We start from the raw sequence: 25,771 nt of genomic DNA, 5'->3' as shown, positions 1-25,771 counted from the left end.
TACAGAAATGGATAGATCATCTAGACACTCGGTCAATAAAGAAACAAGGGCCCTGAATGAGACATTGGATCAGATGGACTTGACAGATATATTTAGAACTCTGCATCCCAAAGCAACGGAATATACTTTCTTCTCGAGTGCACATGGAACATTCTCCAAGATAGATCATATACTGGGTCACAAAACAGCCCTTCATAAGTTTACCAGAATTGAAATTATACCATGCATACTTTCAGACCACAATGCTATGAAGCTTGAAATCAACCACAGAAAAAGTCTGGAAAACCTCCAAGAGCACGGAGGTTAAAGAACACCCTACTAACGAATGAGTGGGTCAACCAGGCAATTAGAGAAGAAATTAAAAAATATATGGAAACAAACGAAAATGAAAATACAACAATCCAAACGCTTTGGGACGCAGCGAAGGCAGTCCTGAGAGGAAAATACATTGCAATCCAGGCCTATCTCAAGAAACAAGAAAAATCCCAAATACAAAATCTAACAGCACACCTAAAGGAAATAGAAGCAGAGCAGCAAAGACACCCCAAACCCAGCAGAAGAAGACAAATAATAAAGATCAGAGCAGAAATAAACAATATAGAGTCTAAAAAAACTGTAGAGCAGATCAACGAAACCAAGAGTTGGTTTTTTGAAAAAATAAACAAAATTGACAAACCTCTAGCCAGGCTTCTCAAAAAGAAAAGGGAGAGGACCCAAATAGATAAAATCATGAATGAAAATGGAATTATTACAACCAATCCCTCAGAGATACAAACAATTATCAGGGAATACTATGAAAAATTATATGCCAACAAATTGGACAACCTGGAAGAAATGGACAAATTCCTGAACACCCACACTCTTCCAAAACTCAATCAGGAGGAAATAGAAAGCTTGAACAGACCCATAACCAGCGAAGAAATTGACTCGGTTATCAAAAATCTCCCAACAAATAAGAGTCCAGGACCAGATGGCTTCCCAGGGGAGTTCTACCAGACGTTTAAAGCAGAGATAATACCTATCCTTCTCAAGCTATTCCAAGAAATAGAAAGGGAAGGAAAACTTCCAGACTCATTCTATGAAGCCAGTATTACTTTGATCCCTAAACCAGACAGAGACCCAGTAAAAAAAGAGAACTACCGGCCAATATCCCTGATGAATATGGATGCAAAAATTCTCAATAAGATACTAGCAAATCGAATTCAACGGCATATAAAAAGAATTATCCACCATGATCAAGTGGGATTCATTCCTGGGATGCAGGACTGGTTCAACATTCCCAAATCAATCAACGTGATACATCACATTAACAAAAAAAAAGAGAAGAACCATATGATCCTGTCAATCGATGCAGAAAAGGCCTTTGACAAAATCCAGCACCCTTTCTTAATAAAAACCCTTGAGAGAGTCGGGATAGAAGGAACATACTTAAAGATCATAAAAGCCATTTATGAAAAGCCCACAGCTAACATCATCCTCAATGGGGAAAAACTGAGAGCTTTTTCCCTGAGATCAGGAACACGACAGGGATGCCCACTCTAACCGCTGTTGTTTAACATAGTGCTGGAAGTTCTAGCATCAGCAATCAGACAACAAAAGGAAATCAAAGGCATCAAAATTGGCAAAGATGAAGTCAAGCTTTCGCTTTTTGCAGATGACATGATATTATACATGGAAAATCCGATAGGCTCCACCAAAAGTCTGCTAGAATTGATACATGAATTCAGCAAAGTTGCAGGATACAAAATCAATGTACAGAAATCAGTTGCATTCTTATACACTAACAATGAAGCAACAGAAAGACAAATAAAGAAACTGATCCCATTCACAATTGCACCAAGAAGCATAAAATACCTAGGAATAAATCTAACCAAAGATGTAAAGGATCTGTATGCTGAAAACTATAGAAAGTTTATGAAGGAAATTGAAGAAGATTTAAAGAAATGGAAAGACATTCCCTGCTCATGGATTGGAAAAGTAAATATTGTCAAAATGTCAATACTACCCAAAGCTATCTACACATTCAATGCAATCCCAATCAAAATTGCACCAGCATTCTTCTCGAAACTAGAACAAGCAATCCTAAAATTCATATGGAACCACAAAAGGAATTTTGAAGAAGAAGACCAAAGCAGGAGGCATCACAATCCCAGACTTTAGCCTCTACTACAAAGCTGTCATCCTCAAGACAGCATGGTATTGGCACAAAAACAGACACATAGACCAATGGAATAGAATAGAAACCCCAGAACTAGGCCCACAAACGTATGGCCAACTCATCTTTGACAAAGCAGGAAAGAACATCCAATGGAAAAAAGACAGCCTCTTTAACAAATGGTGCTGGGAGAACTGGACAGCAACATGCAGAAGGTTGAAACTAGACCACTTTCTCACACCATTCACAAAAATAAACTCAAAATGGATAAAGGACCTGAATGTGAGACAGGAAACCATCAAAACCTTAGAGGAAAAAGCAGGAAAAGACCTCTCTGACCTCAGCTGTAGCAATCTCTTACTCGACACATCCCCAAAGGCAAGGGAATTAAAAGCAAAAGTGAATTACTGGGACCTTATGAAGATAAAAAGCTTCTGCACAGCAATGGAAACAACCAACAAAACTAAAAGGCAACCAACGGAATGGGAAAAGATATTTGCAAATGACATATCGGACAAAGGGCTAGTATCCAAAATCTATAAAGAGCTCACCAAACTCCACACCCGAAAAACAAACAACCCAGTGAAGAAATGGGCAGAAAACATGAATAGACACTTCTCTAAAGAAGACATCCGGATGGCCAACAGGCACATGAAAAGATGTTCAGCGTCGCTCCTTATCAGGGAAATACAAATCAAAACCACACTCAGGTATCACCTCACGCCAGTCAGAGTGGCCAAAATGAACAAATCAGGAGACTCTAGATGCTGGAGAGGATGTGGAGAAACGGGAACCCTCTTGCACTGTTGGTGGGAATGCAAATTGGTGCAGCCGCTCTGGAAAACAGTGTGGAGGTTCCTCAGAAAATTAAAATTAGACCTACCCTATGACACAGCAATAGCACTGCTAGGAATTTATCCAAGGGATACCGGAGTACTGATGCATAGGGGCACTTGTACCCCAATGTTCATAGCAGCACTCTCAACAATAGCCAAATTATGGAAAGAGCCTAAATGTCCATCAACTGATGAATGGATAAAGAAATTGTGGTTTATATACACAATGGAATACTACGTGGCAATGAGAAAAAATGAAATATGGCCTTTTGTAGCAACGTGGATGGAACTGGAGAGTGTGATGCTAAGTGAAATAAGCCATACAGAGAAAGACAGATACCATATGGTTTCACTCTTATGTGGATCCTGAGAAACTTGACAGGAACCCATGGGGGAGGGGAGGAAAAAAGAAAAAAAAAAAGAGGTTAGAGTGGGAGAGAGCCAAAGCATAAGAGACTGTTAAAAACTGAGAACAAACTGGGGGTTGATGGGGGGTGGGAGGGAGGGGAGGGTGGGTGGTGGGTATTGAGGAGGGCACCTTTTGGGATGAGCACTGGGTGTTGTATGGAAACCAATTTGACAATAAATTTCATATATTAAAAAAAAAAAAAAGAAGATGTGCTATATTCAGAATTTAATGTTACACAGCTGAAAATGAATGAACAAGTCTTAGGAACCTAACTGAGTTAAAAAAGCAAACCCAAGAAAACCACATATAACACGAGATTGTATTAAGCCAAGAAACCTGCAAAGAATATATTATTTGGGGATGTACGTAAATGTGATGAAACTCTTGAAAAAGAGAAAAAGGGGCTGTAAGCATATGGTTCAGGAGAGCTGCTATCTCTTGGGATGGAGCAGACTGGGGAGGGGTGATGAGGTTCCTAAGTTGCCTGGGGCTGCAGCTGATTGATTTATATATGCTCCATAATTTATGTATAACACGTAATATTTTTTTTTATTTATTTTTTTAATATATGAAATTTATTGTCAAATTGGTTTCCATACAACACCCAGTGCTCATCCTACTCCCAGGAGTGATGACACCAAAGACAGCCAAGGATGGAGGAACTAAAAGAATCCTCAGAGACCAAGTCACCTGGCTGGGGAGAAGGGACATTTGTCCAATGGTGGTGTCCTAGACTATAACACTAACAGCATTCTTCCTACCCCTACTCACCAGGAGGGGCTTAAATTACTCCCACCTCCACATTACTCCATGACTGGCCAAAGTAACTGGTATCCCTGAGGGAATGTGAGCTGATGGGGAAAAGAAATGATAATCTGATAAACACAACTACAATAAAAAAAGACAATTAAATTCAACAATGTCCATCAGATGAAACAAAATGAAATACTAAAAGATTAGATTATCAATAAGTATTTAAAAATACCTCAGAGAGCAAAGAAAGGATTATTGGTAATATGAAGAAGAAACAAGTAGCTATAAGAAGAACCAACCAGAATGACTAGGTATAAAACGTAATGGCTCAAATAAGGAACTCATGGACATCCATCTAATCGCCAAAAGTCAAATTACCAAAGTCAGAAGAGAGGAAATAATAGAGAAATGGAAGGCAGAATTAGAAGCATCAACATCTATATTGACAGGAATCCCAAAAGGAGAAAAAAATTAACAGAAAAAAATGCAAAAAAATGATAATCACAAAATTTCCAGTTAAAGAACAATAAAAGGCATACAATTCAGGTGTTAGAGAGGAGATTACCACAAGAGAATTACGAAATACTAAAGAACTTCTATACTGAAGGTGAAGTTAAAGACAAATGACAGGCTGCAAGGAACCATTTACAGCATATGTAAAGACAGGTTAGTATGCAAACTACTACATAGAGCCATCTGCTGCAAAACAACTCAATCGTGCACAAAAAAATCGTTTTTGTTGCATAGCTGATATCAGAGGTGAGGGAAGTTCCAGAAAAAAATTAAAGGGTAAAAAACTGGAAAAGGCTTTGGGTTGAGCAGTGAGACCTACAGAAAAGTAAGCATCATGAGTCAGGTGCCACTGTGGGCTGCAGACCTAAGCCTGCCCTCCACCCCCCACCCAGCAGCTCAGTGGGGGAGCTCGCATATTAAGTGCCAGAACAGGAACAGGCTTGTATACAATAAGCACTCCTGGCAAAAGCAAAATCCTCTATGGATAAAGGCAAACCACACACCTATATCCATACTAAACGAAAGCAGACATACAGCTCGGTAAGAAAGACAAAAGATAGCCACACACAAATTCCAGTGAATTAAAACAAAAGAGATGATGATATCAAAAGTACCCAAAAAGAAAAATTAGTTTATCTAAAAAGAAAGGCTAGGTTTAAAACAATAACCTTATGTTGTTTCCATGGAACACCCTTAAATAGAAATAATAAACAGGTAGACAATGAAGAGACAGAAGAGATTCATCAAGAAAATGTTACCCGAAAAAAACTGGAACAGCTGTAAGCATTCAACAAAACAGACCTGAAACAATAAGCATTATTTTATATAGGGTTAAGTTCACCAAAACAGAGTAATTCTCAAACTGCATGTGCCTGATAATGTAGACTAAAAAGGTTTTAAAAAGGGATACAAATTGTCCCAGGTTCAGAGGGGAGACCGGCCCTCCCACCTGTAACCGTCCCAACAGCCAGAGAAAACACACACCCTGTTAGCTGGAAGGTAGCGGAGAGCCACTGAGGGTGGCAGGGACCACAGGGGTGACCCCTGCGAGGGAAGCAACTTGGAAGTGAGCTGATCTCCTGCAGCTACTTTACCACATAATAGGTAGGGGATGCTTCTCTTTATAGAAGTATACCAGCTTATTAATAAATTTAAAAATAACTGAACTAGAACATCATTTTGCAACTCACAACGAATGGATCCAGCATGGAGTATCATAAAAAGAGACAACTAGATACTATCTACCTCTTAATGGAAAAACGTTACACAAACCTATGAAGCAGTACTGTCAAAAAACCACAAAAACCCTGAATACAATTAAGACCGTAGATCCAACTACCAATTTATAGTATTGAGAGGACAAAGAGAGAGGACAAAGAAACATGCTAGAAAGTTTCACAACTGCTTCAAAATTTAGCAACATACTTCTGAATAACCCATGGATTATAAAGATCTAAATGTGAAAAGATAAAACAATAAAACTTAAAGAATAAAACATGAAGAGGATATCTTCATGAACCTGGGATAGGAAAGTATTGCTTAAATAGGATACAAAAAAGCACTGACTAGTAAGGAAAAAGATTGTTAAACTGCACAACATTACAATTAAATAGTGCTGAGTCAAATACTATGTCCACAGTATATCGACTAAAAAAAGAAATTGAAAGCCTACCACACACCATACATAAATTTCTAGATTAAGACGTTAAACGTGAAAAGCAAAATTTTAAAACTTTTATAAGAAAACATAGAAGTTTGTCTTTTTAAACACAAATATAAGGATAGGATTTCTTAAACAAGACACAAAAAAATATTAAGGGAAATTTTAATCGAAAACATTTAAATTAAGAACTACTCATCAGAAGAAACCATAAGAAAAAAGACAAATCACAAAAGGAAGAAAAATTTCTCACCCATATAACTTAAAAGGATTAGTATCCAATATACAGTTGACCTTTGACAATGCAGAGTTGACAAAATTCCCCCATACGGTCAAAAATCCATGTATAGGGGTGCCTGGGTGGCTCAGTTGGTTAAGCATCTGACTATTGATTTTGGCTCAGGTCATGATCTCATGGTTCGCGGGATTGAGCCCCGAGTCAGTCTTCTGTGCTGATAGCACAGAGCCTGCTTGGGATTCAGTCTCTCCTTCTCTCTGCCCCTCCCCTGCTTATGCTCCTTCTCTGTCTCTCTCAAAATAAATAAATAAACTTAAAAAAAACAAGAACACATATATTTTAAAAAATCCACATATAACTTTTGACTCCCTCAAAAACTTAACTACTAATAGCCTGTTGACTGGAAGCCTTACTGATAACATAAAAAGTCAATAAACATGTATTTTATATAATATGTGATATGTATTATAGACTGTATTCTTACAGTAATACCTGACGTTTTCTTATTTTTTTCCAGTATTTCAAGGCTATGTGGTTCATCTGTGAGTTTTTTTCAAAAGGTCACACACCCTCAAAAAATTTTTATAGATGTATGTGTATATATATATACACATATGTATATATATACACACACACATATATCATACACATAAACACACACACACCCTCTTACTCCATTTTCTATTTCCTTTGCATTTATTGCCTTCTAACCTACTGTATACTCTAGTTCTGTTTTCTGGTTGGAATGCCAGCTCCATGAGGACACAAATTCTTATCTGTTTTGTTCACTGATATATACTAAGTATTTAGGATGATGCCACATATTAGGTGCACAATAAATATTAATTCTATTGAACTGTGTGTTTACTATCTACATTCCACTAGACTGCAACATCTCCAAGGGCAGGGACTGTTTTGTTAACTGATATACCCCAAATGTACCTAATTAGGAAGACTGCAGGTGCACACTGCAATTTTTATCCCTCACATTCAGGCCTAGAGCATATATAAACCTGGAGTGAGTACCCTACTATACCACACAGTACTAGAGTTAGCAATATAACTTTGATACACAAATTTCCTCCTCACTCCCAGGGCTTGATCCTGAGGCCCATTTTCTTCTCTATCTATAACCTCCCTGTGGGTGACCTGAAATCCAATGGCTTTATTCTTCTTTTTAAAATGAAAATAAACTTTATTACAAAATCGGTATGTGAGAGGCACCTGGGTGGCTCAGTCCATTAAGTCTCCGACTCTTGGTTTCAGCTCAGGTCATGATCCCAAAGTTGTGGGATTGAGCCCTGCATTGGGCTCCATGCTGACAGCGCAGAGTCTACTTGGGATTCTCTCTCACTCCCTCGCTCTCTACCCTTCCCTCACTCACGCTACCTCTCTCTCTCTCTCTCTCTCAAAAATAAACTTTAAAAAAGCAGCATATGAATATTGTAGAAATTTAACAATACAGATGACCAAATTTCTAAAAATTCCATATTCCCACCACCCAAAGATTATCACTGTTAATACACCATTAGTGTACTTCCAAATATTTGTGTACATACACAATTTTTTTCCAAAATGAGAGCATACCATGGTGTTTTCTATCCTGCCTTTTTCTGCTAACATTCTCTATCTGTTCATGTCAATAACTTCTCATCTTATTTAATACCCAGCCCATATTCAAACTACCCTGTCACCAAAATCAAATGAGAAAATATGTCTAAAGAAACTTTTGCACTTTAACATAAATGGCACCTTATGCCCAGGTGACCCTCCTTCCTTTAGTCTGCCTCCAAAACTCATACCCAGCCTTCAGAATTCTACAGAGCCATATGCTCTTCTTGGAAGCTTCCCCTGAACCTCCTTGCCCCGCTCCAGATCACACCTCTCCCTTGCTAACTCATTCCTTTGCACCGAAGTATCTTGACTGTTATACTTTATTGTACTTACCTTATTTACATATCTATCATGCCACTAGACTGTGTCCCTGTTGAGAGCAGATACTGGACCTGATTTCACCCAAACAGGATCTGGCACCTAGTCAGAATTCCATGAATATTTAACTGACAGAAGAATGCTGCGTTTGTGCACAGCAGATATCCGCAAATATTTACTACAGTGAACTGACTTTATAAGCTACTATAAAAATACAGGGAAATAAACAAGTAAAAGCAAGGATCCATTTGTCCTATGCCTATTAGTTATGAAATTTCAGGAAAATCATAACCTCTATGCATCTCTCATCTCATCAGAAAAATAAGGATGAACTAGAGATTTAAGATGTTATGACCCTAGGTGCTTTGGAATAAGGTCTTCAATATTCATTCTATTATGTTTTCAAAACCATCTTTAGACTAATAACACCAAGTACTGGCAAGGATGTGAAACAATTAGAACTCCCATACATTGCTGGTGGGAGTGAAATGTGGTATAGCCACCTTGGAGAACTTTTGGCAGTTTCCTCATAAAATTGAACATTATACTTACAGGTCAGCAATTCTAACCTTAGGTAATTACTCAGAAGAAGAAAACATACACATGCACAAAGACTTCAAACGCAATGGGGAAACAACCTAAATGTCCATTGGCAGGCAAATAGATAAAAATAGATAAAAACTGGATGGAACTAGAGGGTATCATGCTAAGCTAAATTAGTCAGAGAAAGACAAATATCATATGACTTCACTCATATGAGGACTTTACGATACAAAACACATTAACATAAGGGACTCTTAAATATGGAGAACAAACTGAGGGTTGCTGGAGGGGTTGTGGGTTGGAGGTGGGCTAAATGGGCAAGGGGCATGAAGGAAGACCCTTGGGATGAGCACTGGGTGTTATACATAGGGGATGAATTACTGGAATGTACTTCTGAAATCATTATTGCACTATATGCTAACTAACTGGGATGTAAACTTAAAAGATAGATAGATAGATAGATAGATAAATAGATAGATACAACTCAGGCAACAACAGATGTTGGTGAGGATGCAGAGAAAGAGCATCTCTTTTGCAATGCTGGTGGGAATGCAAACTGGTACAGCCCCTCTGGAAACAGTATGGAGGTTCCTCAAACAATTAAAAATAGAACTACCCTACAACCCAGCAATTGTACTACTAGGTATTTATCCAAGGGATCCAAGTATGCTGTTTTGAAGGGACACATGCACCCCCATGTTTATAGCAGCACTATGAACAATAGCCAAAGTATGGAAAGAGCCCAAATGTCCATTGATGGATGAATGGATAAAGAAGATGTGGTATAGGGGCGCCTGGGTGGCTTGGTCGGTTAAGCGTCGGACTTCAGCTCAGGTCATGATCTCACGGTCCGTGAGTTCAAGCCCCGCGTCGGGCTCTGTGCTGACAGCTCAGAGCCTGGAGCCTGTTTCAGATTCTGTGTCTCCCTCTCTTTCTGCCCCTCCCCTGTTCGTGCTCTGTCTCTCTCTGTCTCAAAAAGAAATAAACGTTAAAAAAAAAATTAAAAAATAAATAAATAAATAAAAAGAAGATGTGGTATACAGATACAATGGAGTATTACTCAGCCATCAAAAAGAATGGAATCTTGCCATTTGCAACTATGTGGATGGAACTGGAGGGTATGATGCTAAGTGAAATTAGAGAAAGACAAATATCATATGACTTCACTCATATGAGGACTTTAAGATACAAAACAGATGAACATAAGGGAAGAGAAACAAATTTAATATAAAAACAGGGAGGAGGGCAAAACATAAGAGACTCTTAAATATGGAGAATAAACAGAGGGTTGCCTGAGGGGCTGCGGGGGGATGGGCTAAATGGGTAAGGGGCATTAAGGAATCTACTCCTGAAATCACTGTTGCACTATATACTAACTTGGATAGAAATTAAAAAATAAATAGCACATCACATAGAAAAAAAATAGATAAAAATTGTGGTACATACATACAATGGAACAAGATTCAGCAGTAAAAAGAAATTAACCCACTGACACACACAAAACCATGGATGACTCTTAAAAGCATTATACGAAGTGTAAAAATCCTGACATAAAATAGTAGTTACTACATGCTTTCGTTTATATGAAGTTCACAAACAGACAAAACAAATTTATGGTGAAAACAATCAGAACAGTGGTCAGCTCTGGGAGTGGGCAGGACTGGCCAGAAAGGGGCAGGAGGGAACTTCCTACAGTGATAGGAATGTTCTACATATTGATCTGGGCAATGGTTACAGAAGTGGATCCATCTGTGAAAATTCATCAAACTAAAATTCAAGATCTGACCTTTTTTTTTTGAGAGAGAGAGAGAGCGCACGCGCATGTGAGCAGTAGAGGGAGAAAGAGAAAATCTTGAGCAGGCTCCACACCCAGTGCAGAGCCCGAGTGGGGCTCGATCTCACAACCTAAGATCATGACCTGAGCTGAAATCAAGAGTCAGATGCTTAACTGACTGAGCCATCCAGGCACCCCTGGACATTTCATTATATGTAAATTATACCTTAATTCTTAAAAAGTTTAAGCCACACGAGATTAACCAAAAAGAAAAAAAAAACCTCTTGTAAATTTTTACACTTACCTCCTTTTCTTTTGAGCAAGATTGAGCTCCATAAACTTATACTTCTGGTACTGTTCATCCAGCTTCTTCAGTACTATATCTGCAGTCTCATTCCCAGGCTGTTTCATGAAGGAATCCACATCTTCCTTTATTATCAAAAATAACACATGACAAATTTTAGAATTTATACCTCTAAGCTGATTTTTGAGTGCTTCAACTTTATCTTTAAAACATAAAAGAAAAAAAAGAAGCTTGTATTTCCTTTCTCCAAAGGCTTGTTTTTAACTAAAAAAGTAGTTATAAAAAGCATTTCAGACATCGCACATACATTATGTATCCAATTTATTCTTCCTCCGCCTTCCTCTTTTTATTTATATATAGGGAAAGAAAGATGACCTTACCTGCTTTATGCACCCCCAGGTGGCCCTAGTAATGAAATGAAAACGGTAATGAAAATTACCAACAAACACATTGCCTAGTCACATGCCCCAGCCACAAAACAACTCAGATTGTATGCCAAAATTATCGACTAAGTTTTTTTTTAATGTAGGCTCCATGTCCAACATGGGGCTTGAACTCATGACCCTGAGACCAAGACTCACATGCTCTACCAACTGAGCCAGCCAGGTGCCCCTCGACTAAAATTTTTAATTCAACAAGTTCTGCCACTGAAATCATGTTAAATATGGTCATTTGGTTCCCAAGGCAAGCCACAAATACCTCCTTAAGTATCAACTGGTCAAAATAAAGTAAACCTGAAAGGCAAACGGAACAATCTTTTGTAACAGGAATAATTATGCAAAAAAAAAGTAGTCAAACTGAATAGCATTTTTTAAAACGTATACTACATCCTGGTCCTTAAAGAAAAGCTAGTTAATTAAATAAGGATCAAGAACTAGATGAAAATATATGGAAGCTTTAAGCCAATCCTACTGGAGCTTTCCAGCACTTAAAAGAACGTTTTTCCTTCACTGTACGTTAAATTCAACTACCTTATGGTTTCTGCAATCTCTAGATCATTACTCTTATCCATGCTTACTAGCTATAAGGGAATATTTCAGCTAAAGCAAGACAAGAAGCAAATGAAAGAGAAACACAGCAAGGGAGTGAACCATGAGGCCATCAAAATTATCGGTCTAACACAGCAAAAGAAACTGAAAAGGTGAGGCTGGGGGCAATGGCTGAACTCTGCATGTAAAATGGAGACACATCTTCCTAGAAGGGTCACTGCAGGAAAGAGATCTAAATTAAAGTTTCTAGCACATGGTAAACATTACTAGGAGCTTAGAGTCTAGCAAGGAGAATTAACTGTAGCAGCACAGCATTGTGGCTACAACACAGGGCCTGCCTGGTTTGAATCCTGGCTTCACCACATACTAGATGTGTTCACTTCGGGGAAGCTACTGAACCTCTCTCTTTGCCTCAACTTCCTCATCTGTAAAATGAGAATAACTTTTCCTCACAGGGGATCAAATGAGTTAGCATATGTCAAATGCTTAGAAGAATACATGACAGGTAATAAGTGCTCAACAAACATTAGCTATGTGTATAATACAATCAGCTGAGGGAACGGATGAAAATGCCAAGCATTCTGTCTTGGGGTAGTGGTAGTGCTCAAGCAAAACTACAGAGAGGTCCTATCTGAACTAGATGTTGAGAGGTTAAGAGGTCAGCCACTAGGCAAAGGGGAAAGAGACAATTCCAGCAAAGAAAACAAACTACTGCACCAGTGGGAATGGAGAAAAGGATGAGGTCTTTTAACCAATACAGTATACTACCTCCTATCATCAAAGAAATTAATACATATTCAGCATCTACTTGGAATACTGAAAGCACATATTGCTTCCCACGGCAACTAAGCATTGTTATCCCTATTACACTTAAAGCCACTGGGGCTAAAGCGGTAAAATAATATGCTCAACATGAGGCAGCAATTGGGAAGTCGAGGCAGGATTCAAACCCTGGTCTGTTTAGAAGCCAACGTTCTTTCTACAGTACATGTTATTCAAATAATACATAAAAATTAGGCTGCTTATATATTATATTAGATTGCATATATATTATGTCATACTGGTAGAAAGTTAAAGGTCTAGAAAAAATAACCCATAGCAGTTTTAGGGGGGAAATGGCATTTTAAGATAAGACTTTATAAAGTGTCAGATAAAGTGTATCCTCTGGAATTAGATTTTTGAAGTCACCTCTCGCTGAGGACCAAGAATGCAGTGTTCAAGGCACTGTGGAAATTGAATTCAACGTCTAGTTATGAGATTATACTACGTGTCAGGCGCTGTGCTAGGACTAGGAGAAATGACACTGAGCCAAGATGACCACCTCACTTTCCTCCCACTGGCAGAGCAGAATGTATAAATAGTGGCTCTGGTGCTCCACAGACTGCCCAAGTTCAAATCCTCAGTCGCCTGCTTACGCACTATGACTTGGGGCAAGTTACTTAAGTACCCCAGTTTCATCATCTACAAAATGGAAATGATAATCATACTCGCCCCCCAGAGTTCTGTAAAAGCATCAGGAAAGCGCCTGGCAGTCAACAAATTTTGTCTCTTGTTACCATTAGTTGGGAAATGAATGGAAAGAAATAAATGGTACAAAATAATAACAAAAGAAAACAACTACAAAATTGAATCACCAAATGCAACGATGTAATAGAGTGTATATAAAAGTGGTCTAAATAAAGAATAAATTGGGTCCATCGACCGATGTACGATATCATTAACAAAGAGGTGGAGATACGGCAATATAGGTACAACCCAAAAGGTCGAGAACACTTCATTAAGACTTTACAGCAGCTCAGTCAGAAGTGAGTGAGGAAAGACGGAGGTTACTGGGCTGAAGGCCAGTCGGGTTCTCTCTCACTCAGTTTTCAAAAACCATTTCTAGAGCAGCCTGATGGAAGAGCAGTGTTGAAAGCATCTAGTTGCTTCTCTCTGGTTGGACTTCCGTTGAACTCCCTGTTCTGTGAAGCCTCCAAATTGCATTCCCTGCCTCCTCTCTCAACTCCACACCGTTAATTCTCTTCCAGCGTTAGAATGACGTACCTAAAACCAAATATGACCACATCGTGCCTTTCCGTAGACACTTTCTAACGACAGCCCGGTGCCTACTGCACACAGCCTCGATTCCTTAGGACACACGAGGCCTTCGCACTCGGCCTCCACGCTACTTTCCCATCGGTGTCTCCTTCCACTCCGGCCAGGCGGCAGGCCACTGCGCCCCTTCAACACACCGGTAAATTTCCTACTGTCACACCTGGGCACCAGCTGTTCTGCCTACTCATTGTACCCTAAGTCACCAAAACCGCCGGTCGCTCCAGCCTGCAGGCTGAGTCTCTCTCCGGCTTCTCGCCGCCTCCCCCTTTCCCTTTCCCAGCAGCAGAGGGTGAACACCGGCACCCGGGGGGGGCGGCCCCTCAGACCGCCCCGCCCCGCCCCACAGGCCTCACGCCCGGCGCCCCCTTCCCTTCACCGACCGCGTTTCCCCGGGCGGGTCCCGGCACAGTTCAGCGCGTCTAGGCGCCGAGGGGACAGCGGACGAAGGGCTCCCCCAGGTCCATCACCTCCACTCCTCCCCCCGTAGTCAAAGCCGGACTGGAGGCGAGAAAGGAAGGGGTTGCCCGCGGGGCCTACGCCAAGATCGTGAGGACCAGCGTGCCTCTTACCACAAACACGGCCTCAGGAATCCCCAGGTGGAGCCGCCGGCCGTTCCCTGCGCCCACTTCTCCTAATCCACAACCGTCCTTAGCGGCCGCCATCTTGGGAAAGCGAGCGCGCGACTAGCCGCCTCTCGAGCCGCCAACCTCCGGTGGCCCCTGATTGGCTCGCTCACAGCTGCAGGCCCGCCCCACTCTTGTGAATCTGCGCGTTCATAGGCGCGCAGGAAGTAGCCCCTCCTTCTCTCGGAGGAGGAGGTGCCCAACCTATGGGTACCGATTGGCTGCGAGCAGGTGAGTGACAAGTGACAAAGTGTCGCGAGAGAGATGCCGGCTTTGCGGGAAGAACCAATGCGGACTCCGGGAAAGACGGGTACAGGGGATTTTGTGGGTGGGAGGAGTCGAGGGCCCTTGGAATCAGAGGTCCGACTGGAACGCCAGTACCGCGCCAAAACGGGCAGCACCCTCCAGAATGGTCTTTGAAGCGACTCGATCCCCCTCTCAGCTTCCAGGTGAACCAGGGACTAGACGCCATCGGGGAGCCTTGGTCTCGGTGCCTTTCTGGTCCCACCATCCCAGCGAGCTTCCTGGCCCTCAGAGGGGACTGGTTTTGTGCCTGCTTCGGTATGGAGCCGTTGGCCCGCTTTTAATAAATACCCAGCCCATTGCACCAACCTTTCCCAAAAGCCACCTTTGATCACAATCTTGCCACCCCAACTCAAACGTTTTCAAAACTTCATGTTCTACATACAAAATCCTAAACTCTTCCGAGGCTTCCAGTCCTAAGGCCTTCCCCAATGTCCTCCGCCACCACAACCCTTTGAAAGCAAGTGCCCTATACAGACCTAAGTAATTATTCTTTGGTCTCCTTTCTAACAACTAACCACCCTGCTCCTTCCTGCCTTTGCTTACATTGGAGTGCTTTCCAGTGAAGCGGTGCTCCATCCATTCACACAAACCCTACCATGAGCCAGCTCCTTGACGAATAAAGGATGTTAGTTTCTCCTACTCAGTGGGGATACATATGTAATGATAATACTGATTAACATTTATCAAAGGCTAATTATGTGCCAGTCACTGAGTATGTGATTTAATCACAGCAAGCCCAGTGTGACAGGGAATATTTTCACCCACAGTTTATAGACAAACTAAAGAACCTTAAAAATGAACTGATAAAGCTTTGGGGTGATTGTGGGGTGGTCCAGAGCTGACAGCCAAGAAAGAATTCTTGAAGATGTCTTTGGTGCAAAAAGGTGATTTTATTAAAGCATGGGGACAGGACCTGTGGGCAGGAAGAGGTGCACTGGGGTCGTGATGGGTAACTGTTTATATACCCACAGGTTGGTGGCGGGGGGGAGGGGGGGGCCTTAGGGACAGCATAAGTCTCTAAGGAATCTTGGAAGCAAGGTTTCCAGGACCTTGGGGAACTATCTGTTGCTAGGAAAATGCCATTTATTACCATTTAGTAAAACCTCAGTCATGAGACCCTTCAGATGTATATTAGGGAGCCATAAGCTTAAAGTATGATTGCCAGCATATATCCTGGGGTAGTTGAGATAAGGAAGTTTCCAAAGAAGCTTTATACATTAAAGTAGACTTACAGGTTCCTGGGGGGTGGGTCAGGATAATGTTAAGCCAAGATTCTCTTTTGCCCCCAGCAAAGTGTCATCATAGAGGCAGCTGAGCTCCTAGAGGGACATCACTCTGCCGGTTTCAAGGACTTGTCAATAAGCGGCTGTAGGCAGTAAGGGAACTTAACTTTTCATTTGCCTTAGTTTCCCACATCACCATGGCATGCACTTAAACCCCTTTCCTTTGTTTTTGGGTAGCCAGGAGTGTCTAAGGAATGTCACACATACCCCACCTGGGGGTGGGGTGCTGTTAGCCTGTACTTTGCCCTCAGCTTGCCCCACTCTCCCTCATCATGGGGTGAGGGATGGCTCATTTGTGGATGGATCATTTGTGGGGTGCCTGGATGGCTCAGTTGGTTAACCATCCAACTTTGGCTCAGGTAACGATCTCGTGTTCATGGGTTAGAGCCCAAGTGGGGCTCTGTGCTGACACCTCAGAGCCTGGAGCCTGCTTTGGGTTCTGTGTGTGTGTGTCTCTCTCTCAAAAACAAATAAACATTAAAAAAAATTTTTTTTAATGTTGACAGCAGTAATTTCTGGCTACAATTTGAAGTCCCTGGATTTCTCCATACATTGGCAGCAGGAAGAAGTGGAACAGTTGTTTTTGGAAAACTTTTGGCAGTTTTGGGGCACCCGGGTGGCTCAGTCAGTTGAGCATCCAACTTCGGCTCAGATCATGATCTCGTGGCTCGTGAGTTTGAGCCTCGCATCGGGCTCTGTGCTGACAGCTCAGAGCCTGGAGCCTGCTTCGGATTTTGTGTATGTCTCTCTCTCTCTCTGCCCCTCCCCACTTGCACTCTGTCTCTCTCAAAAATAAAATAAACATTAAAAATTAAAAAAAAAAAACCTTTTGGCAGTTTTAATTTTAGACAAACACCTATTCTATGACTCACCCATTCCACTCCTATATATTTACCCAGGAGATATATCCATGTTTGTCTGCAAAAAGATTCATACAAGCATGCTTGTAGAACTTGTATGTGTACATTAGTTTAAAATTTGGCTTAGGGGAGCACCTGCGTGGCTCCGTCGGTTAAGGGTCTGACCCTTGGTTTTGGCTCAGGTCATGACCTCACAGTTCATAAGATCAAGCCCTGCATCAGAATCTGCGCTGACAGCACGGGGCCTGCTTGAAAGTCTCTCTCTCTCCCTCTCTCTTTCTGCCCCTCCCCCATGCTCTCTCTCTCTCTCTCTCAAAATAAATAAATAAATAAACATTTAAAGATATTTTTTAAAATAAAATTTTGTTTAGGGGCACCTGGGTACCTCAGTTGGTTAAGCATCCGACACTTGGCTTGGCCTCGGGTCATGATCTCACGGTTCGTGGGATTGAGCCCCACCTGTGCAGAGCCTGCTTGGGATTCTCTTTCTCCCTCTCCCTCTCCCTCTGCCTCTCCCTTGCTTGCACTCTGTCTCTTTCTCTGTCTCTCTCAAAATAAATAAACATACTTAAAAATAATAAAATTTAGTTTAAAAATAATGAGTAAGAAGAAAGATTTTCAGATAAACAAAACTGAGTTTATCACAAGCATAACTAAACTAAATGAACTTCTAAAAGATGTACTTCAAAAAAACGAAAATAATTACAATAATTACAAGAAAGAATAGCGAACAAAGAATTTGTAAACACATGGCTAAATCTAAGCAAAAACTGTTTCTGTAAATACTAATCCCTTTTTTTTAAATTATGCTCAACATAGGGCTCAAATTCATGACCCCAAGATCGAGTTGCATGTACTACCAGCTGAGCCAGCCAGATGCCTCATATAAATACGAATACTTTTTATCTGGGAGGCTAACAAAACGGGACAGGTCTAAAATATTGGACCACCATAGTATGTAAGTTGGGAGGGAATGGCCTTACAGTTTAAAAGTGTTCTATGGTCCTTGTGTTATTTGGGAGGGAAAATTAAGATATTAACTTTAGTTTTTGATAATTTTGCAGGATACAGTTTCAAGAATAACTATTAAAACAAGAGAAGTAGAGTGCGTCAGCTCTAAAACATTGAATTGAAGAGTCTCAAAAGTACTGATGGTTCAAATGAATGTTTACTTTACTTGGCAGATGTGGATGGTTCAGTTCAGGCTTTAGAGAGATCATCACCTTTTTTTTCACCTCTGAATATGAATCTTTGTGCTTTGATACTTCTACATGGATTGTGTCTGCATGAAAGAAAGATAGATATGTAAGTCTTTTATCATTTCTACATATTTTTCCCTGTGGTTATAAAATAAATTACAAATTTTTTACACCAACCTCTGGCCCATCTTAGTATCTAATACTTGAAGGTTTGTCAGGCCTCCTAAGACAAATATTCAGGAACTAGGGGACCCAATACATCACCTAAAGACTGAAGGAAGAAAATTCTAGAAAATAATACTCTGAAGCAATGATAGTCTCCCATATGCTTCAGCTACATGCATCCACATTTCCACACTTGCATGCACTTCTATGCTGAAGCTGTTTTCTCTAGCTGTGATACAAAACTTCTATTATCTATACATCTACTAGTTGAAATCCTCCCTGTCATTTGATACTCATTACCCTGGAACATTTGATCCCTGACTTAATCATCCCCTCCTTTGATTTCCCATGGTGCTTTGTGCTTTCCTATCTGTTTATCTGTTTATCTGGAATATCCTTTCCCCACTCCCTTGACAGGCTATCTATTTTTAAATCTTAGCAATCAACTTAGAGAACACTTCTCTGGGAAGTTGTTCCTGAAATCTCCAGGCTGAGTTATTTATCCACCTGTCCAGGACTGATCCAGTTGGGCTTACTGAATGAAAGAATAAAAGGACTGCTGGGTAAGTATCAGAACCCAGCTGAGGTTTAACAACACAAGTTTGTAGAGGACGAGGTCTGCACAGTTTGGTGTCTTTTTATAATGCTGAAAATGTTAGAATTCATTTTTCTTCTATGAGACAAACAGTACACAAAAGATGTGTAGATTGTAAAACTCTCTTCTGACACTGGCCAAGCCTCCAGTGAGTGTACATCTCTGCCAAGGCCCTAAGCAACAACAGTTCAAACATACATTATTTCTTGTGGATGGAGTAGAAGGGTTACTTGCTGGTCTCTGAGCCTGGTTGCGTATAACTCGTGGGTTGAGGTACCATTTGGTAAGGAGCTCCCACTGGAGTTTGAACCTATGAATTTAAATGGAAAAGAAAACAAAAAGTGAAAACTTAATTACCATTTAATTGCTCTCCCACTACGATAGTACCAGGAGCACAAGTAGCCCCTCCAGAGTAAATACGACACTTAATGAACATCAACTGAAAGGAATGCTAACTGCCAGAGAGAAAAGTAGATGTGAAGGAACTGCTGGTGAGATGGTGTGAAGGAATAAGACCTCAAGAATAGTTCTAGAAAAGGAGGCATGAATGAACTACCGATAAGGCCTACAGAGGACTCTTTATGAGAATAAGATCTCCTACATTGCAGGGCCAATAATCCTCATGGGAAAGAGAAGGGAAATCTGTAAGGTGGACATGGAACATGTTAGATATACAACAATATGTATGGATCTTTGATGAAATACTTTAGTACAGGCATGGGATTTGATTTGATGATTTCAAGGTCAAACGTGAAGGATATGTAGAACTTTTCCTGGTGAAAGGAATGAGGGAAGAACAGGCAGGCACACCAGGTAATGGCGGTGAGTGGAGCTAGGTAGGCATTCGGGGCTAAGAATTGATAGCGCATCAGTTGTTTTGACATCTCTCTAGTTTGTGTTACCTTTCTGGTGACCTGATAAGCTCAGATTTTTTCCCCCAGCTTTGTTGAGGTATAACTGACAAATAAAGTTGTATATATTTAAAATGTACAACATTATGATTTGGCATTTGTATACAGATTTTAAAACATATTCAAAAGATGAAAGAAGGACATTTAATGAAAGACAAATATGAGGAGGTTTCACAGGCCCATTAAGATAAGACTCTGGCCATTTTCCTTCCCTGTTTAAATCTCTTAAATGGATCCTCACTAACTACAGATAGTGTGAAACTCCTCAGCAAGTCTTTCCAAGCCTACTGCTTCTCTATCTTTATCTATTGCACTTTTTCCTCACAAGTTGAGGCAATGTGAGCTGTAGTTAAGGACAACTGGGTAAATTAGAGACTTGAAATGACTAATATCTAAAGACTAATGATTAATGTGCTGACCTGCTGAGAGGTTTCTGGTGATATGCACAGGACTGTGTCCTTGGTCTTCCAGATTATCTGTATCTAAGGTATCAATGAAAATGTAGATGCCATGCTCATTGAACATGTGGATAGCATATATACTGGAAGGGATAATAAACATATTAAATAGACTCAGAAACATTAGTGTACTTTCCAAGCTAGAGACAGGATCCCAAATGAATAAGCTGAAGTTTAACAGAGAAAATTGTGAAGTTTTGCTCTTGGATCTTAAAAAATCCCCAGGGGGATATTGGGAGAAGTGAACAGGGGAGAAGTAAAAATGACTAATAGAATTTTAGTTGATAATAAGGTTAAGTTTTAAGGTTACGGTTAAGTTTTCCTGTCTTTCTTGTTGTCTTAACCCCATGGCAGCAATTGAGAAGCAGCCCCCACCTCTCTGCAGGGTACAAGGCTGTCGCCTCTGCAGGACCAAACAGAGGGCTTGCTATGACTTCCCGTCTTACAAACAGTGCTGCTTAGAAATCATCAAGATTGCTCTTGCTCAAGGACTGAGACCTTGGTCCACTTCCATGATTCTATCCGATATTGCACCCTGGAATGGCCCCATGCAGTGACCAGATGGGGCACCTAATCCTTCTAGGGAACCTAGGTGTGTATGCCTCCTTCAGTTCACCTGGGTCTGTAGTTACTCATGCCTGAGGGGTGAGATCCCCATTCCACAGTCCAGCCAATGCTAGGGACAGCTTTGTACTCATTCACGCAAACTCCCTAGGAAATGGGCCCTATTCTGTTCACTTTTGGGGGGAAAAATTTTGTGATCTAACCTGGCTCTTTTTGTAGCCTTTTAGTTTTTACTTTGCGATCCACACATTTTGCTTCAGTCTCTGTTATATACTAACAACACATGCCATCTGGTTACTGATTCCTAACCTGGAGTCTACCTTTTAGTGGTTGGACCCTAACTGCCTATCCTTTCCTGTGGTGTATCCCAGCTCTACCCCCATTCCCTTATATTCCTATTAAGTCTACTTTCTCCAGGCTTGGGCCCATACTTACTTCTAGCATATATAGACATACCTAGCATCATATGATACTCCTCTAATCCTCTTTTGGAGCTTAACTGGCAAATATAGTGAATTATAGAAGTTGCACAGAGAAGTCCAAACGAAGACTTAAAAGAGCTGTGAAGTCAGCAAAGGAAAGCATTAACAAAACAAAATGACAACCAACTGAATGGGAGAAGATATTTGTAAATGACATATCTGATAAGGGGTTAATATTCAAAATATACAAAGAACTTATAAATGTCAACACCAAAAAACCCCGAACAATCCAATTAAAAAATGAGAAGACCTGCAAAAGACATTTTTCCAAGGGAGACATCCAGGTGGCCAACAGACACATGAAAAGATGCTCAACACCACTCACCATCAGGGAAATGCAAATCAAAACCACAATGCGATATCACCTCACAGCTGTCAGAATGGCTAAAATAAAAAACACAAGAAACAACAAGTGTTGGCAAGGATGCAGAGGAAAAGGAACGCTCGTGCACTGTTGGTGGGAATGCAAACTGGTGCAGCCACTGTGGAAAACAGTGTGGAGATTCCTCAAAAAGCTAAATACAGAACCAGAATATGATTCAGTAATTCCACTACTGGGTATTTACCCAGATAAAATGAAAACACTAATTCAAACAGATAGATGCACCCCTGTGTCTACTGCAGCATTATTGACAATAGCCAGGATGTGAAAGCAGCCCACGTGTCCATCGATAGACAAGCAGAGAAGGAAGATTGAATATTATGCAATCATAAAAAAAAAAAAAAAGATGAGACTGTGCCATTTGCAATGACATGAATGGACCTAGAGGGCATTATGCTAAGTGAAATAGGTCAGACAGAGAAAGACGAATACCATGTGATTTCACTCATATGTGGAATCTAAAACAAAACAAAACAACAAATAAAAAGCAGAATCAGATCTGCAAATACAGAAAACAAACTGACAGTTGCCATAGGGGAGGGGGGAGGGAGGGACAGAATGGGTGAAGGGGAATGGGAGATAGAGGCTTCTAGCAATGGAATGAATAAGTCATGGGAATAAAAGGTCTACATAAAAGTGCACAGAGAATATAGTCAATGATATTGTAATAGTGTTGTGTGATGACAGATGGCAGCATAATGTATACACTTGTCAGATCACTAAGTTGTACACCTGAAACTAAAGTAACATTGTGTGTCAACTGTACTCAAATAAAAACAATATTTTAAGAACCTAAAATTAAAAGAAAAGAAAACAGGTATGAGGTAGGAGGAAAACTAAGAGAGTATGGTGTTTCCAAATCTAAGAGTGTTTCAAGAAGCATTCCTCTTCCCTCACTGGCCACTCCTTTTTTTTGAAAATGTTTTTAATGTTTATTTTATTTTTAACAGAGACAGAGAGAGAGAGAGACAGAGTGTGAGTGTGGGAGGGGCAGAGAGAGAGAGGGAGACACAGAATCTGAAGCAGTTTCCAGGCTCTGAGCTGTTACCACAGAGCCCAACGTGGGGCTCAAACTCACGAACCGTGAGATCATGACCTGAGCTGAAGTCAGATGCTTCACCAACTGAGACACCCAGGCGCCCACGGCCACTCCTTTTCTACTTCCTTTGCAAGTTCCTCTGCATCTCCCTGCTCCGTGAATGACAGGTCATCCCAGGGCTCACTGTTTGGATCTGTGTTACTGAAGATCTACACTGACTCCTAGGTGATCTTATCTACTCTCTCATGACACTCTTCAGGGCTTTCGCACGACGATTCCCTCTCCCTGGAATTGATCTTCCAAGTGGCCTATTCCCTCTGCTCTTTCAGTTTTCTACTCAAGACTGAGTCATACTGTCAATAAAGTGTTCACTGACCAGCCTATTTAAAATGGAAACCTACCCCAATACTCTTACTCTTCCCTGCTTTAACGTTTATTTTTATTTTTTGGGGGGGGGGGACAGAGAGAGACAGAGCATGAACGGGGGAGGGGCAGAGAGAGAGGGAGACACAGAATCGGAAACAGGCTCCAGGCTCTGAGCCATCAGCCCAGAGCCCGACGCGGGGCTTGAACTCACGGACCGTGAGATCGTGACCTGGCTGAAGTTGGACGCTTAACCGACTGCGCCACCCGGGTGCCCCACTCTTCCCTGCTTTAAATTTCTTCATAGAATGTGAAGAAATTCACCTTATTTATTTATTGTGTGTACTCCCTTCCATTAGAATGTACGTACCACAAGGACATGGATTTTTGTTCCTTTTGATTATTGCTATATCCCCTTTCCTAAAACAGTACCTAGAACATAGTAGATGCTTAATGAGTACATGCTGGCCGAGTGATAGAAGTGTTGAGTAAGATAAGGACAGAAAAGTAACTCATTGGGTAATAGTGGGGTGCTATTTATATAGGGTAGTCAAGAATGGACTCATTTGGTCAGATCCCTGAAGGAAGTAAGGTAGTGAGCAAAATGAGTATCTAGGAAAATAGTGCTGCGAGCACTTTTTTGCATAAAAAGTTGCAAATACCCTGAGCTGGGAGGGTGCCTGGTGTGCTCAAAGAATAGTAGGGAAGTCCTGTGCCTAGAATGAACTAAGCAAGGCAAAAGTGCCAGGATATGAAGACAGAGAGACCATGGGGAACCGTGGCTTTTACTCCGAGAGAAACGGGAGCAGGGGCAGTTGCACCTGAGTGGCTTGATCTAACTTATTCTGTAAGCCAATCATTTATGGAGCAAAAGAAAGAAAGGCATCAAGAAGGACTCCAACGTGTTTGGCCTGAGCACCTAGAAAGACAAAGTTGCCATCAGCTATGATTGGGGTGGCTGTGAGTAGAACAGCTTTGGGGAGATCAGGAGTTCAGTGTTGCATCTGTATAGTCTGAGATGCCAATTGCACATCCAGGTGAAGGTGTCAATGAAGCAGTTGGATATATACATTGGTAACAGGGAAAAGCTCTAGACTGGTGATACAAGTTTGGGAATCGTCAGCGTATAAATATACGTCTAAAGCCATGATGTAGTTGGGGTCACCGAGGGAATGAATGTTGATACAGAAGGTGCTCAGAGATTGACTCTGGGGCACTCGAGTATTCAGTGATGGGAAAGACAAAACTGAAAAGGAACAATGGGTTGAGAGTATGATGTCCTAGAAGTCAAGTGAAAAGAGCAGTTCGAGGAGTGGGGAGTGGTCAGCTGTATCAAATACCACTGGTAAGACATGATGTGGACTGAAACATAGCCATGGTTATGGTAATACTGAGGTCACACGTGACTGAAAGAAGAACGATGGGGGCAGGCAGAGTCCTTACTGTAATAAGTTCAAGAGAGAATGAGAGGAAAAGAAGTAGTAACATAGCATATACAGAATTCTTTTGAGAAAATTTTTGGTGGGGCACCTGGGTGGCTCAGTCGGTTAAGCATCTGACTTCGGCTCAGGTCATGAACTCACACATCGTGAGTTCAAGCCCCACGTCGGGCTCTGTGCTGACAGCTCAGAGCCTGGAGCCTGCTTTGGATCCTGCGTCTCCTTCTCTCTCTGTTGCTCCCTTGCTTTCTCTCTCTCAAAAATAAAGATTAAAAACAAAATTTATGGGAATGCAAGCTGGTGCACCTACTCTGGAAAACAGTATGGAGGTTCCTCAAAAACTTAAAAATCGAACTAGCCTACGACCCAGCAATTGCACTACCAGGCATTTAGCCACGGGATACAGGTGTGCTGTTTCAAAGGGACACGTGCACCCCCATGTTTAGAGCAGCATTATCAGCAATAGCCAAAGTATGGAAAGAGCCCAAATGTCCCTCGATGGATGAATGGATAAAGAAGATGTGGTATATATAGACAATGGAGTATGACTCGGCAATCAAAAAGAATGAAATCTTGCCATTTGCAACTACGTGGATGGAACTGGAGGGTATTATGCTAAGTGAAATTAGTCAGTCAGAGAAAGACAAAAATCATATGACTTCACTCATATGAGGTCTTTAAGAGACAAAACACATGAACATAAGGGAAGGGAAGCAAAAATAATACAAAAACAGGGAGGGGGACAAAACAGAAGAGACTCATAAATATGGAGAACAAATGGAGGGTTGCTGGAGGGGTTGGGGGAGGGGGGATGGGACAAATGGGTAAGGGGCACTAAGGAGTCTACTCCTGAAATCATTGTTGCACTATATGCTAACTAATTTGGATATAAATTTTAAAAA

At 41.1% G+C, this 25,771-nt stretch overlaps 2 protein-coding genes across 2 annotated transcripts in view; both read right to left on the bottom strand.

The window, feature by feature from the left end:
* VBP1 (VHL binding protein 1) overlaps positions 1–14,937 on the bottom strand; it is a 31,971-nt gene extending 17,034 nt beyond the window's left edge. Inside the window, exons 1-2 of the mRNA XM_045472106.1 lie at positions 14,770–14,937; positions 11,118–11,242 (exon numbers count right to left, since the gene is read on the bottom strand). Of these exons, the coding sequence (XP_045328062.1) occupies positions 11,118–11,242; positions 14,770–14,862 (218 nt within the window). The 5' untranslated portion in view covers positions 14,863–14,937. The remainder of the gene's footprint in view (positions 1–11,117; positions 11,243–14,769) is intronic.
* A 3,484-nt stretch (positions 14,938–18,421) lies between these two features.
* Positions 18,422–25,771, bottom strand: part of LOC123594987 (phosphatidylinositol-binding clathrin assembly protein-like) — a 47,944-nt gene continuing 40,594 nt past the window's right edge. Inside the window, exons 14-15 of the mRNA XM_045472103.1 lie at positions 19,430–19,541; positions 18,422–18,554 (exon numbers count right to left, since the gene is read on the bottom strand). Coding sequence (XP_045328059.1) covers positions 19,458–19,541 — 84 coding nt within the window. The 3' untranslated portion in view covers positions 18,422–18,554; positions 19,430–19,457. The remainder of the gene's footprint in view (positions 18,555–19,429; positions 19,542–25,771) is intronic.

The sequence above is a fragment of the Leopardus geoffroyi genome, chromosome X (genome assembly GCF_018350155.1).
Source record: "Leopardus geoffroyi isolate Oge1 chromosome X, O.geoffroyi_Oge1_pat1.0, whole genome shotgun sequence".
Classification (NCBI taxonomy): domain Eukaryota; kingdom Metazoa; phylum Chordata; class Mammalia; order Carnivora; family Felidae; genus Leopardus; species Leopardus geoffroyi.
Note: the sequence above shows the minus strand (reverse complement) of the source record. Positions and strands in the feature narration are given on the sequence as shown.